At 37.2% G+C, this 13,079-nt stretch overlaps 1 protein-coding gene across 1 annotated transcript in view; it reads left to right on the forward strand.

The window, feature by feature from the left end:
• The window catches only part of ADGB (androglobin), a 387,180-nt gene that overhangs the window by 180,306 nt on the left and 193,795 nt on the right, over positions 1-13,079 (forward strand). Inside the window, exons 10-11 of the mRNA XM_089694277.1 lie at positions 971-1,065; positions 3,336-3,507. Of these exons, the coding sequence (XP_089550403.1) occupies positions 971-1,065; positions 3,336-3,507 (267 nt within the window). The remainder of the gene's footprint in view (positions 1-970; positions 1,066-3,335; positions 3,508-13,079) is intronic.

Consider the following 13,079-nt stretch of genomic DNA (forward strand, 5'->3'; position numbering starts at 1 on the left):
TCTGCTCTGGGAGACCAGATATAGTGAATGCAGGGTCCTGGGTTTTGTAACACTTTAATCCTGCTTGGGTTTGCACTGATAAATTCAGTACACTACAACTATGTTTTGTTCCTTTTCTAACTTTATTATAGAATTGCTTTTTGTCCACAACAAACAGTCATTTCTTTTACTTGGGCATCTGTCTTTTTCCTTTTTATTTTGGTAGTTTGTTGATTATGTGGGCTCCAAAACATAAAAACAATTATAGAAATATCAACCAAGCCTGCTATAACTCTTCCGTAAGTAAGAATTAGAAATTCTCATTCCTCCAGCTGAGGAAAAGCTAATATGCACGTCCTTCTGCAATTCTTAGTAAAAAAAAAAAGAGGAAAAGAAACCACACATAACCTGTAAGCCTACTGGTACTTTTTCACCCTGTCCTAAGTTCTCCCTATACCAGATGACCACAGAGAACTGTACGTTCTGTACCTTCCTTTTTCCCTGAACTAAAGTGCTTTTGACCCAATTATATCTTTTGTTCCCTACTCAAACGAAAATAGAACATACTGAAATAAACCTTGGGGATTTTCTTATTATCGCAGCCTAACAATAAGCATGCATTGCTTTTTTTATATGACCCTCCTTAGAGAGTTTATCTACAAAAATGCAATTATCTTTTTTACACATTCCTAAATTACTTTGGCCTTAGCCGCTGTGTCACTGGGACAAGCAGCTACAAGTCTCCAAACACCAGTTGGTTCTCATTTGTGTCAAACACTGCGGCACTAAATGACTCGGGAAACTTGTCTGAGGTCCTTTCGATTTAACACATAACTTTGGGTACTTTTAATTTGTTTAATTAGTATTAATCTATTGTAGCTGGTCCATTTTTGTACTTTAAAGCTTTTAAGAAGAACGATATGTATGAAGAATATATATACATATATATATATATTTATATACACATAACACATATACTTTTTTTTAACAGCCGCTTCTGTACACCCAGTGCCCCAGATGGTTGTGTATGCCAGCTACTTACCACTCCATTTGAGTGAACAGAAGATTTCCATACTTGGGCAGATGGTGAGGACTTTTAAAATCATTCAGCCGTTGTAAGACAAGATTGTGTAGAACTTTTATAAATGATTTATTTGTTTACCAGAGCTCAATTTGTATTCAAAAGTGCAATTCTCGGTATGATTATATAATATCTTATAGAGTGTTCCATATTCAATCGTAAGAGTTACAATTATTTAATCTCAGTTTATGGCTATTTTCATAATAGGCCCAAAGTGCCATTTATCTGTAGATAGTTGTGCTGGTCGTACACAATTCACACAATACACAATTCAAGCCACGGGTTGCCCTGTCAAGTACCACCCTGAATAGCAAACTTTGATTGGAAAATTGAAAGAGCATGGTGAAAAAATTCTCTGCCAGACAGTGAATGCAACCAGTCCATTCAGGTATTCCGGCTGCCACAGGAGCTGTGGCTGTGAGAATACAATAGCTGGCAGGGGATATCTACACTGTTTAGCGTGGATGGCAGAATCTACTGCAATCTAAACATGTACAACTAGCCTTAGATTCGCAGGTAAGGAACATAAATAGAAGAACTTCTGTTTCTAACTTCTGGGATCCTAGAGAGATAAAATAATCCTTAAAGTGTTACTAAAATCCCAACAGTAAAATCAGCCTGTATATGCAGTAAAGCATGCTTGTTATACTCACTGTGGAACATAAGGGGTTACTCCTCTGTTCCTCCCCTTTTTCAAGGGACCACCTCATCTCCTGATAAGAAAGACTGAACCGTAGGCATTTTAAACATGCTCAGTTTGGTGTGTATTGCTAGAGAGGTTTTTTTTTTGGGGGGAGATTGCATGTGATCAGCACAGCACCAATCAGCACTGGTCAGACAGAGGTCAGGGGTATTTCATCCTCCTAGAGCAGAAAGAAAACTCCTCCTACAAGCTTTAGCTAGTGTTTGGCTGAACACTGATAGAAGCCACAAGACTGCTCTAACTTCTGATGAGAAAAGGTATTTAGCAGTTTATATTTACTAAAATAATTGCATTTACATGTCCTGTGTACTGTGGGAGACCAGATATAGTGGATGCAGGGTCCTGGGTTTAGTAACACTTTAAATAGAACATTTACCTCTAGTGCAAGCTAATTCTAAGCTAAAATTAAAAATAAGGTTACAGGACAAAGTTCATTTGTACAGTGAAGTACTATATGTGTCCAAGACCTTAGCCACTTGAGTACCAGCTTGTAATGTCACTACCCGGTCATTTTCAGTTTTTAGTGCTGTGATACTTTAACAAATATTTGTTCAGGTAACCCTAAATTAATTTTATATGTTTTTATGAGACAGATAAAGCTTTCTTCTGGTGGTTAATTAGTAACCACTGGGTTTTTATTGTTTACTATATAAAGGAAAATCAACCAAACTTTTTCTAAAAAAAAAGTTTTTTCCCTTGCTTTCTATTAAAATAAAAATGCCAGGACAGTATGAACACCCTGAAAACAACTCCATTTTGGAAAGTAGACACCCCAAGGTGGTCTTATTATTATTATATTATTATACAGGATTTATATAGCGCCAGCCGTTTGTGCAGGGAGACAGTACAATTACAAGGGAGACCGTACAATACATTTCAGTACAGAAGAAATAGGAGAGCCTTGCTCGTGGAGCTTACAATCTAAAGGAAGGGGGTGGTGATACAAAAGATGATAGCTGCGGGGGATGATCTGGTGGAGGTGATTCAAGTACAGTTCTTAGGTGAAGGTGGGGTAGGCTTCCCTGAATAAGTGAGTCTTCAAAGATCGCCTAAAAGATCTCATCTTTCGTAACAAGTTTTTGGAAATAAATAAAACATGTTAAAACATGAAGCTTGGTAATAGTGCTCTGGATACAGTTTCATGGCTCCTACAGAGGGAGGAGGTGAAGGGGCTAATGTATAGGTCACATAGAATGGGAGCATAGAGATGAAGGGGACAGGGGCAGACTGACAACTCATGGGGCCCCCTGGCAATAGGGGATTATGGAGCCCCTGTGTCCTTGCCCACACTCAAAGCACACCCAAAAAAGCCTATAAAAAAGGTACCAGGGGCATTTCATGGGGCCCCCTACTGACCCTGGGCCCTCTGGCAGTGCCCAAGTGCTCGAATGGTCAGTCTGCCCCTGGAAGGGGATAATGTGCAGATGTGCAGGATAATCAAAGATGGCTTGGTTCTCAGGTATTAATAGGCAGAACAGCCCAACTGTGCTTTATCCAGTTCCATTTATATACATATGTAAACATTTGGTACTCATATGATGTACATAAACTAAGGTATTGATTTTTTTTTAGGCTGATTCATCAGAGAAATTGAGACAGTATGGATTATCACACATTTACAATCATCCAGTACTTGTGTCTAGGACTAGATCATGTCCACTAGTAACTCCACCAAAACCACTTCCTGTTCCACGATGGAAACTTTTACAAAACAAAGAGGTGAACATAACAGATGAAGCAAAAGGTAATATTATGAAGTTGCACACATGCTTCACAATTAAAAAACCAGCAGCCTCTTTTATTAAGGAGAATTTGTGGGAATAGCCAATCCTACTTCATAAGAGCTAAACCCATAACTGTCATAATAAGCTGTAGGGTCAAAGCTTTTTTTCACAGTGATGAGCAGTGATGAGCATTTCCGGTGCTAAGTTGTTAGGGAAATAACTACTTTATTAAAATTGTTACTTTTAGATCCATGAACATGCTACCCCAGGCCTGTTAGGTATTGGGTCAGTATTTCCCTGGACCCTTCATTGGGATGGGGAAAGAGAATGTTCATAATTTCCACTGTATTCAAGACACACATGGACTGATTTACTATAATAGTGGACTATAAACACCACGTTGCAATAAAAATTTGCTATTGCTACAACAACCCTCAAGTATGCAGAATCACTGATTACAAGATGCAAGCTATTTAAAAATATGTAAACAAGCGTCCAAATTGGTATTGAATCAAAACGTCCTTTATCAGAGGCGTAGAAATTCATACTACAAGTCCTTCCATTCTTCCAAGGTTCTCACCGTAAATATTTTAAATGTCCTATTCATGTTTGACAAAAACAGTGTGCTCTTCATCCTCCTTCCATAGATTATTAGCTCCTCATGCAAAAAAATATAAACCACATTTAGTGCATTATCTTTTAAATGCAATAAATCAAATATATATTACACTCACATAAAAGTGCTATAATAGTGCCAAATCTCCACCATGTGCCATCACTCTAAATCCGTAATGTAAATGTGCTCACACTTTATCACACTTTGTGACTACCAATCAGTGCATAATTCTCCTTAGGTAACACTCCACCTCACAGTTCATGCACCTTACCAGATCTTGTATGAAGAATGGAATCTCATAGTTAACTGTTATGCTTCAAAAGATCTCCTCTAATGTCGATATTCCACTCCCATGTTGTCACATGCAATCAAACCAAATAGGTATGTGACAAGATGGGAGTGGAATATCAATTAAGTGTGAGCACATTGGCACTATTGTTTGATGTATTGAAAATACTACATATGATATTTAACTTTTTTGGGAGAGCAATTTATCATGAAAGAAGAATGAAAAAGGAGTAATTTACAAGATCCATCCCCCCTTTAACAAAGCAAGGATTTTTGATTGGAGGGTAATGCCCCGTACACACGATAAGAAAATCATGCAAAAAATTTTGTGGAACTGATCAAACGATTTTCTCTTCGTTGATGAGCAGGATGTTTTAACCAATAGTGATATTGTGAACGAAAAAATCCAGTTGAACAACAGTGAAAAATGTTGTCGTTTTGCATATGATTTTCTATGCGGTGGAATGACGGTCATACAAAAAAAATCTATCAAGCACTATCACGCATGAGCGGAAACAGAAGATGACTTGGATGTTTATGTCCAAGGAATCTTCATAAACATGAAGGAAAAATCCAAATGTTAAAAGTAGTTTGACCTAATGAGATAATGAAACCAGAATTATGTATATTATATTTTTATGTATCACTATTTATGTATATAGATAATGTAATAAATTATTTTATACTCATTGCTGTTATTTGTTGTCTATATCGCATGTTCTGGCCGGAAGGGAGTGGCTACAAGGTCACACGCACACTGCATCACTTCAACTTGTAAGAAGACTATGTATTGCCCGACGAACAATTTTTTTAGATTGGTTAATGTGGGCCATGATTTCGACCAACGAACAAACACTTCTCAGTCGTTGGATGACCAATTGGTTGATTTTATAATCGTGTATTCCCACCTTAAGAGTAGGAATTACGGATTGGAGTGATTTCACATGGTGGAGATTTGGCACTATTATAGAACTTTTATGTGAATGTAATATATATTTGATTTATTGCATTTAAAAGATAATGCACTACATGCAGTTTATATTTTTTTTCATGAGGAGCTAATAATCTATGAAAGTAGGAAGAGGAGCACACTGTTTTTGTCACATATGAATAGGACATTTAAAATATTTACAGTGAGAATCTTGGAAGAATGGAAGGACTTATAGTATGAATTTCTGCATCCTGTGATAAAGGACTTTGTGATTAAATACCAATTTGGATGCTGGGTTCTTGGTTCCTGGTTTTGGATCCTACATACAGTTTATTTAAAAATATGAAAACATATGAATTTTTATTTGTGCGGTAATACTATGTGAAAAATGTTTGTAAATTACATGTATGGTGTTCACGGTTTCCTTTATGTATTTAGTTTGCTTTATACAATGTTACCAACAAATGTTTCATTATGCTTTTAGTTATAATAGAAAATCTATTTGAACGCTAAGTAGCCTTAGGCCTAAATGTTGGTTTTGTTTACCATTTTCTCAGCCACCAAGTTAAAGATTTTAGAAGAATAGTTATTTATTTAGATGAAGTTATTATCTGGCAGAATGAACAGTACATTTACTTTTCCTGGGAAATTTTAACATTAATATATTTCTCTACGGTGACTCAAAGGACATGTCATTGATCATAACAAGACACGACAAAGAGCTCAATTTTATCTGCACAGCCTCCATTTGTCATGTTCTATTTGTTGTATCAGGAAAATTTATATGTTCCTTTTACAGAGTTAGAAAATTTTAGACCCAGCATACAAAACAGCCTCAGCAAAAGGCAATCAATTTTGTTTTCCATAACAGATCCCAACTTTTACAGCAAGGTTGTTTTTAGTAATTTACTAGATAAATGAGCTGTATCTTGACCAAAAATAGCTCACTAAATTTTGCAATTTCTAGACAATATATATTGTGCTGTATTTTACACACCATGCGACATATTACTTTTTAGTACTTGGCTAAGTAGAGGCAGTTTAAAGTATATGTGAACCCTCACCATATAAAACCAACCCTTCCAGTTTAAAATAGAAATTAAATGCAAAACATCTGTGTATAGGTATAAAAAATATATAAATTCTTTTTTTCCCCTTTTTATAATAAGTGATCACATACATTCAATTCTCAGCTGCATAAGTATCTTAGAGAGCTGGGGAAGAAGAAACAGCTCCATACTGATCTTCCCAGTGAATGGCTGTGTGTGTGGGGGGGGGGGGGTTCTGTTAGCACAAGTCTGATCATTGGAGGAGAGAAGGCTGAGTTCTCAGAACAGCTAGAACTGACCACGCTGTACTCTTATGTGTCATCAGTTTTTATATAGGAAAGCAGGGTGCCTGGCGAGAACGCCAGGGATTTCACACAAAGGAAACAATACAAAGAGAACAGGATACTTTTTCAAGTACACAGCACAGCGTGGTCATGCAACGCTGCACCCAAATTAAATTGATGTCCTTTTCTTCCCACATATAGAGCTTTCTTTCAGTGGTATTTGATTTCCTGTGCATTTATTTTTTGCGCTATAAAAAAAAAACGACAATTTTGAAAAAAAAAAACAAGATTTTTGGCTTTTTGCTAGTAAACATGTCCAGTAAAAAAATTTAAAAAATCAAATGTCATCATAAATTTAGGCCAAAATGTATTCTGCTATGTCCTTGCTAAAAAAAATCCCAACATGTGTAAATTAATTAGTTTATGTGAAAGGTATAGTATTTATAAATGGCTGTATATATACTGGGATTTTTTTTTCACTAGTAATGGTGGCGATCAGCGACTTATAGCGAGACTGCTGGACTGCGGCGGACAGTCTGACACTGGGGGGGGGGGGGACTGACTTGGTGTCACTGACATCCCCAGTGACACCAATGCAGTGATCAGTGCTAATAAAAAGCACTGACATTGTACTAATGGCACTGGGCAGGAAGGGGGTTGACATGCAGGGCGATCAAAGGGTTAACTGTGTGCTGTTTTACTGTGTGCTGTATATGTGTGCTTCACTGTAAGCACATTGCTTTGCATGGCTATGGTATGCAAAGCCATGCATAGCAGTGTGTAGGAGCGGACAGGAGAGAGAACTGTAATGTTTACTTACTGTTCTCTCCCTCCATTGGTAATGCTACTCGACCACCGGGTGCCGGCGAGTAATCACCGAACAAGACCCATTGATTGACAACCAAGACCACGAATAGCAGCTTGCACACGCCCCCTACCTGGAAATGCAAAATCATGATTTTGCGCACCCGTGCTGCCCTGTAGCAGTACGGGAAGTGGCAAGTGTTACTGCTGTTAGTATAGGGTTTAATAATTACTTCTATGCTTTATAGTGGCTAAGCATAACTGTAATTATTGAAGAATTGCCCCTTCAAATCTACTTTTAAGCAGAAGGGCAATCTGCTGCAGTAATTGCCTTGTTGGTAATAGATACCTGGTTTCCCTATGCACTTTGCAGCATGTGATTTATGCTGACTATACATTATCTTTTTTTTTTTTTTTTTTTGCTCAACTACTAGCAGGTTGAACGAAGAAAAAAAATACCCGAATCCCTCTTGCTGTGCTATTGTATTATGAGCAAAGGGAGCCTTCCCCGCCATTAGAACACACTGATCAGGGTTGCCGGCTACAGATGGAGGCACCGATTGTTTGGGAAAAACCCAAAAGGCTAGTTGTAGACAAGTCGATCAATTGATCCAAATTATGTAAATCAATGCTTATATAAATCAAATTTTGTTCCACGTTTGGCCACTCTTAGTTTGGCTCAATGTAAGGCAGCTCACTTAGTGCACTGCCAGGTCTGAATGTGAAATTGTAAGGGCAATACATAACCAGTCTTTAAAGCGGTAGTAAACCGTGACCTTTTTAAAATAAGAAAAACCTGCAAGACAATGGCATAATGTGCTAGTATGCATCGCATACTTGCACATTATGTGAAACTTACCTTAAAACAAAGCCCTATGTTGGCGTGCTGTCACCACTGACCAGGCTTCTATCTTCACCTGGTCCTTCTTCCGGGTTCAAGGGCTTCGGCAGCTTGAATGGCATGCCCATGGGAGTTACTTTCTATGGCACACATCTCTGAAGGAATGGCACGTGCATGCCGATCCTTCAGAGTTCATGAGCTGGTGCTCTACACAGGTACATATCTCCTAAACAGTTTACATTTAGGAGATATTTGCAGTACCTACAGGTAAACCTTATTATAGGCTTTCCTGTAGGTACAAGTACAAAAACGGACTTTACTACCACTTTAAGGGCATATGTGTTTTTTTGTAATTTGTCAAATGCTTATTTTCATGTGTATCTATTTTCCTTTTTTTTTTTTTTTACTTATAGGCATAGTTTACCTTTACCAAAAACTCTGTACAGGTAAGGAGAGTCTGTAGATAAAAACAAACTGTGCAGCTCTCACCAAAGTTGAATAATATCCTTACTATAGGAGTAGGCCATTAACATACTTTGTAAAGCCTGACTGAAAAACTCCCTAAGATTGCATTTCCCCATTCTGCTATGGTGTTACTAGGATATGCCCAGTTGTTACTGTTCACATCCACCATCACAGGAGCAAGCTCTCAAATGCTGAGCTCAGAGCTACTGAATCATGGCAGAGAAAACTCTATGTTAAAACAGTTCGCTTCTGTCAAAGCTGCTCAGTTTGTTTACATCTACAGACATCCCTTACCTGCATAGACAGTTTTGTGGTAAAAGGGAATTATGCCTTTAAAGGAGGACTGACCCACCAATTAACCTCCCTGGCGGTATTCCCAAGTGTAGCTCGGGGTAAAGTTTCAGTACCACAAGCGGTAACCCCGAGCTACACTCGGGCTTACCATGCGGCGTTGCTCAACGATTCCCTGCAACGCTTACATTGTCCTTCGCTCCCGTGATCTCCTCCAGCCGATGCCGGCATCCGGCTTCCGTGTTCCGGTCGCTGTGTTGTTGGGACGTTCGGGGGCCAGAACCGGCGGCAAATTTGAAAGTTTTAAAAAATGTAATTTTATTGTAAACGATTATTACATAGCAAAACATTGCTGTTTCAAAGCATTTTGCATACATTTTGTCCCTACTGTAAAAGTCCATGGCATCCAAAAAGCGTCCCTTTAGGTCAAAAGCGGTTTTAGACCAGCTAGAGAACAGCGATAGTAAATCAGAACCACTTGCAGAATTGAGTGATTCGTGGGGAAATTCGTCATCAGGGACTGAAAACGATTTTGCGACTTTGCTCAGTGATGTGCGAACTTGGCGCTATATTTCAAATTTCAGTGTTTTTGGTTTGATTGTATTATTGAATTAAATTTATTATTATTAGATTATTATTTTTTATGATTATTAAATTATAATTTATGATTTCGTGTTTCAAGTTTTATCATACCCGGGATGTTTACTAGACTCTTGTTCAGACAGATTTCAGTGAGTTATTTCTAAAAATGACAGGTCTACAATAAAAAAACTATATTTCCATGCAAAATAATGGTAACGCTTTCAGCACCAAAAATCTAAAATAATCATACTGCCAGGGAGGTTAAAGTGTTTCCCAAATCAGCTGTATTGAAGGCATTCTTCTGGTGATAACTGCCAATGTTCCCAGTGCGTTTCTGTCAGCTCAACTAAAGGGTTTCAAGCTCTCAAATGGCTGGTGTTGTAGCTGATCACATATGTAGCACCATAGCAAATGCAGATTCAAATGGAGGCTAACAATAAGAGGGTTTATTTTTGCTTTAAAGAAAGTGCACATGCACTTTCATCCTCCAAAAACCACCAACAAATCTCTCAGTGTAGTAGTTTTAATAAAGTGCATATATACACAGATATACACAGATAAAATAGCCAATTAATAACAAAGAAACCCATCTGTGTTCACTTACATAAGGGGCCACCAGACACTCAGACTAGCGGCACGGCCCCCAGCAATAACACCTAACAGCCCGATGCTGTTTCATGTGACAGCATATCCTAACAAACTAACAAATAACAGCAGCCATCAATATGTAGCCCATCTATACAGACGGTGAGACGTCGCTTCCTGTCTGGGCATCATTTTCCTGTGTTCTAAAGCAAGTGTAATTATATCACATCTGGTTCATTTTCTTAGAGTCTTGAAAGACCAAGACACGGCTGTCATCATGTTGAAGAAGATCACCTCACAAAAACTGGACCCATACTATTAATCCAGAAAATATAAAAAGGATAAATCAAATACTTAGATGGGCTACATATCTTGATAGAACTAAAATCACAATAATAAATACCTACTGACAAAGTTTTTCTGGTGGAGGGAAAATCTCAAACTAAACAAAATATATATAATGATAAAAACAGAAAATAAATATAAAATAAATAATTAAATAATATAGTAAAAACAAACAAATAATTATACAATATATAAAAATTAGCTGGTATCAATAAAACAATTAATATCCCAATCTACATTTAAACCTAATCGGACATAAGATTTTAATTCATACAGGTATTTCATTTCAAGTTTAGAACTTTCTCTTCTACAGTGGCATTCTCTCCAATGAGGTTTTAATTTAGTAATTGCTGCAAATATGAGGCCCCTAGGGTCTCTATTGTGATATTGACGAAAATGTGCTGACAAACTGTTTTTTAAACCCTTTTTTTATATTGTAAACATGTTCCCTAAGGCGATCTCTCAGCCTTCTAGTAGTCCTACCAGCTTATTGTTTCTGACATGAACACACAATAGATACATTATATATTTAGATTCGCATGTCATACATGTATCAATGAACTATTGTTTACCAATAACCATTGAAGCAAAAGACACTACTTTTTTCATCCTAGTATTATTAACCGTAAAAATTATGCATCTATTACAAGGGTTAAAATTCTTTAGGATGCATGACAAAAGAGGGTGAGGGTTTTGGAGGGTCAATTACATTTGAGGCCAGTTTATCCCTCAATTAGGGGCTCTCCTAAAAATAACCTTTGGTTGATCTGGCAAGATCTCCCTGAGAACTGGATCCATTTTCAATATACCACATCTCCTCTTAAGTATCTGTTTTATCTGGGTTTATTGAACAGACAAGTTAGTAATAAAAGGGCAAAAAATGTTATTCTCGTTTTTCTGTTTAGGAAAACCTTACAAGGTCTCTCTGTTCATCCTTGCTACTTCCCGAATAGTGTCATTTAATAAGGCCTCCCTATATCCTTTTTACAAAAATATGTTTTTAAGTAAATTGGTTTGCTCAATATAATCTTCCATGTTACGACAATTCCGCCTCATTCTCAAGAATTGTCCCTTGGGAACATTGGGTGGAGGCAACTTTCCAAGGGAATATAACTATTCCTATCAGATGTTTTAAAAAAAGACTACAAAATTTCTGTCAAAAATTATGACAAATTGATGTTGTAATTATTATTGTTTAAATAGGCCATAAATTCAGTTAATGATGACTCACACCCCTTTCAAAGAAGAAGGATATCATCAATGTATTGCTTCTATAAAAGTAAACTAACCCATTATTTATCGAAAATAACATCATATTCCCACTTTGACATAAATAAATTAGCCAGATTTGGGGCAACTTTTGCCCCCATAGTTACCCCCCTCTCTTGCAAGTAAAACATGTTGTTGAACCAACAATAATTGTGTGACATCGCAAAATGTAATAATGATATAATGAACTCCTTCTGAGCTGAAGGGATGTCTGAGTTTCTAAGGTGAAACTGAACCGCCTCCCTCCAATCAGCATGTTCTATGTTTGTGTAAGCAACATCAGCTGTCACCAAAAATGTATCCTGCTGTACACAAATATCTTTCAATTCATTCAATACTTGTTTTGTATCTCTTAAATAGGCCGGAGTCTGTGTAAAACTTGTAAGCAAGAATCTATATATTCTCCTATTCTTAATGTTAGAGATCCTATTCCACTGATAATAGGTATATCTGGAGGGTTAGTGGGGTCCTAATGGACTTTTGGGAGAAAATAGATAATGGGTATCCAAGGGGCTTCTGGAATGAGAAAAGCTTTTTCTTTTTTATTTAAAATACCTTGTTTATGGCCCTAATTAACTAATTTTCTTAAATCTTTTTTGAACTCTGTAGTAGGGTCTCTATTCAAAGGTGTATATGTCTCTGTATCGCCCAAGATATTATACATCTTTCCTTATCAGCGGGTCTAATTACCAGATCCCGTCTCTCCAAAAGATTTTTCCTACATAACTGTCTTTTTCATTTTGACCCTTCTAACCTCCAATTTTTCTAAACCCTGAATAAGTACATCTCTGAAGACTCCAATATGTGAATTACCAGCACTCAGGGGATTAAATAAAGAGGCATTTCTCAAGGTAGTGTGTTTATATACTTCACCTCTATTATTGTGAACAATGGGATTCTGTATAAAGTACTTTTTCTCACACTAAGTTGCCTAGTGAACCTATGCAAACTTCAAACCCTTATTAAGTATTAACTCTTCCTAAAAGTAGAACTGAGATTAAAGATGCTCTGTGATTGTCTTACATTCATCATTTTTTTTACTCTATTAACTCTTCCTCCTCCTTTTCTCCCTCTTTTTGGTCTATGCTTCTCTCCCTGTTATGATTCACTCCTAAAAAATGGTTGGAATGTTGTTGGCCCTGTATTCCCCAGGAGGTGGAGGGTTGAGACTGGTAATAATTGCCTGAAGCCCCAACCGCCTTGATTGTCATTAGTGGGATACCCTTTGTTGTCCTCCCACCC

Source organism: Staurois parvus, unplaced genomic scaffold (assembly GCF_062004578.1).
Source record: "Staurois parvus isolate SC_StPar_1 unplaced genomic scaffold, SC_StPar_1.0 ptg000657l, whole genome shotgun sequence".
NCBI lineage: Eukaryota > Metazoa > Chordata > Amphibia > Anura > Ranidae > Staurois > Staurois parvus.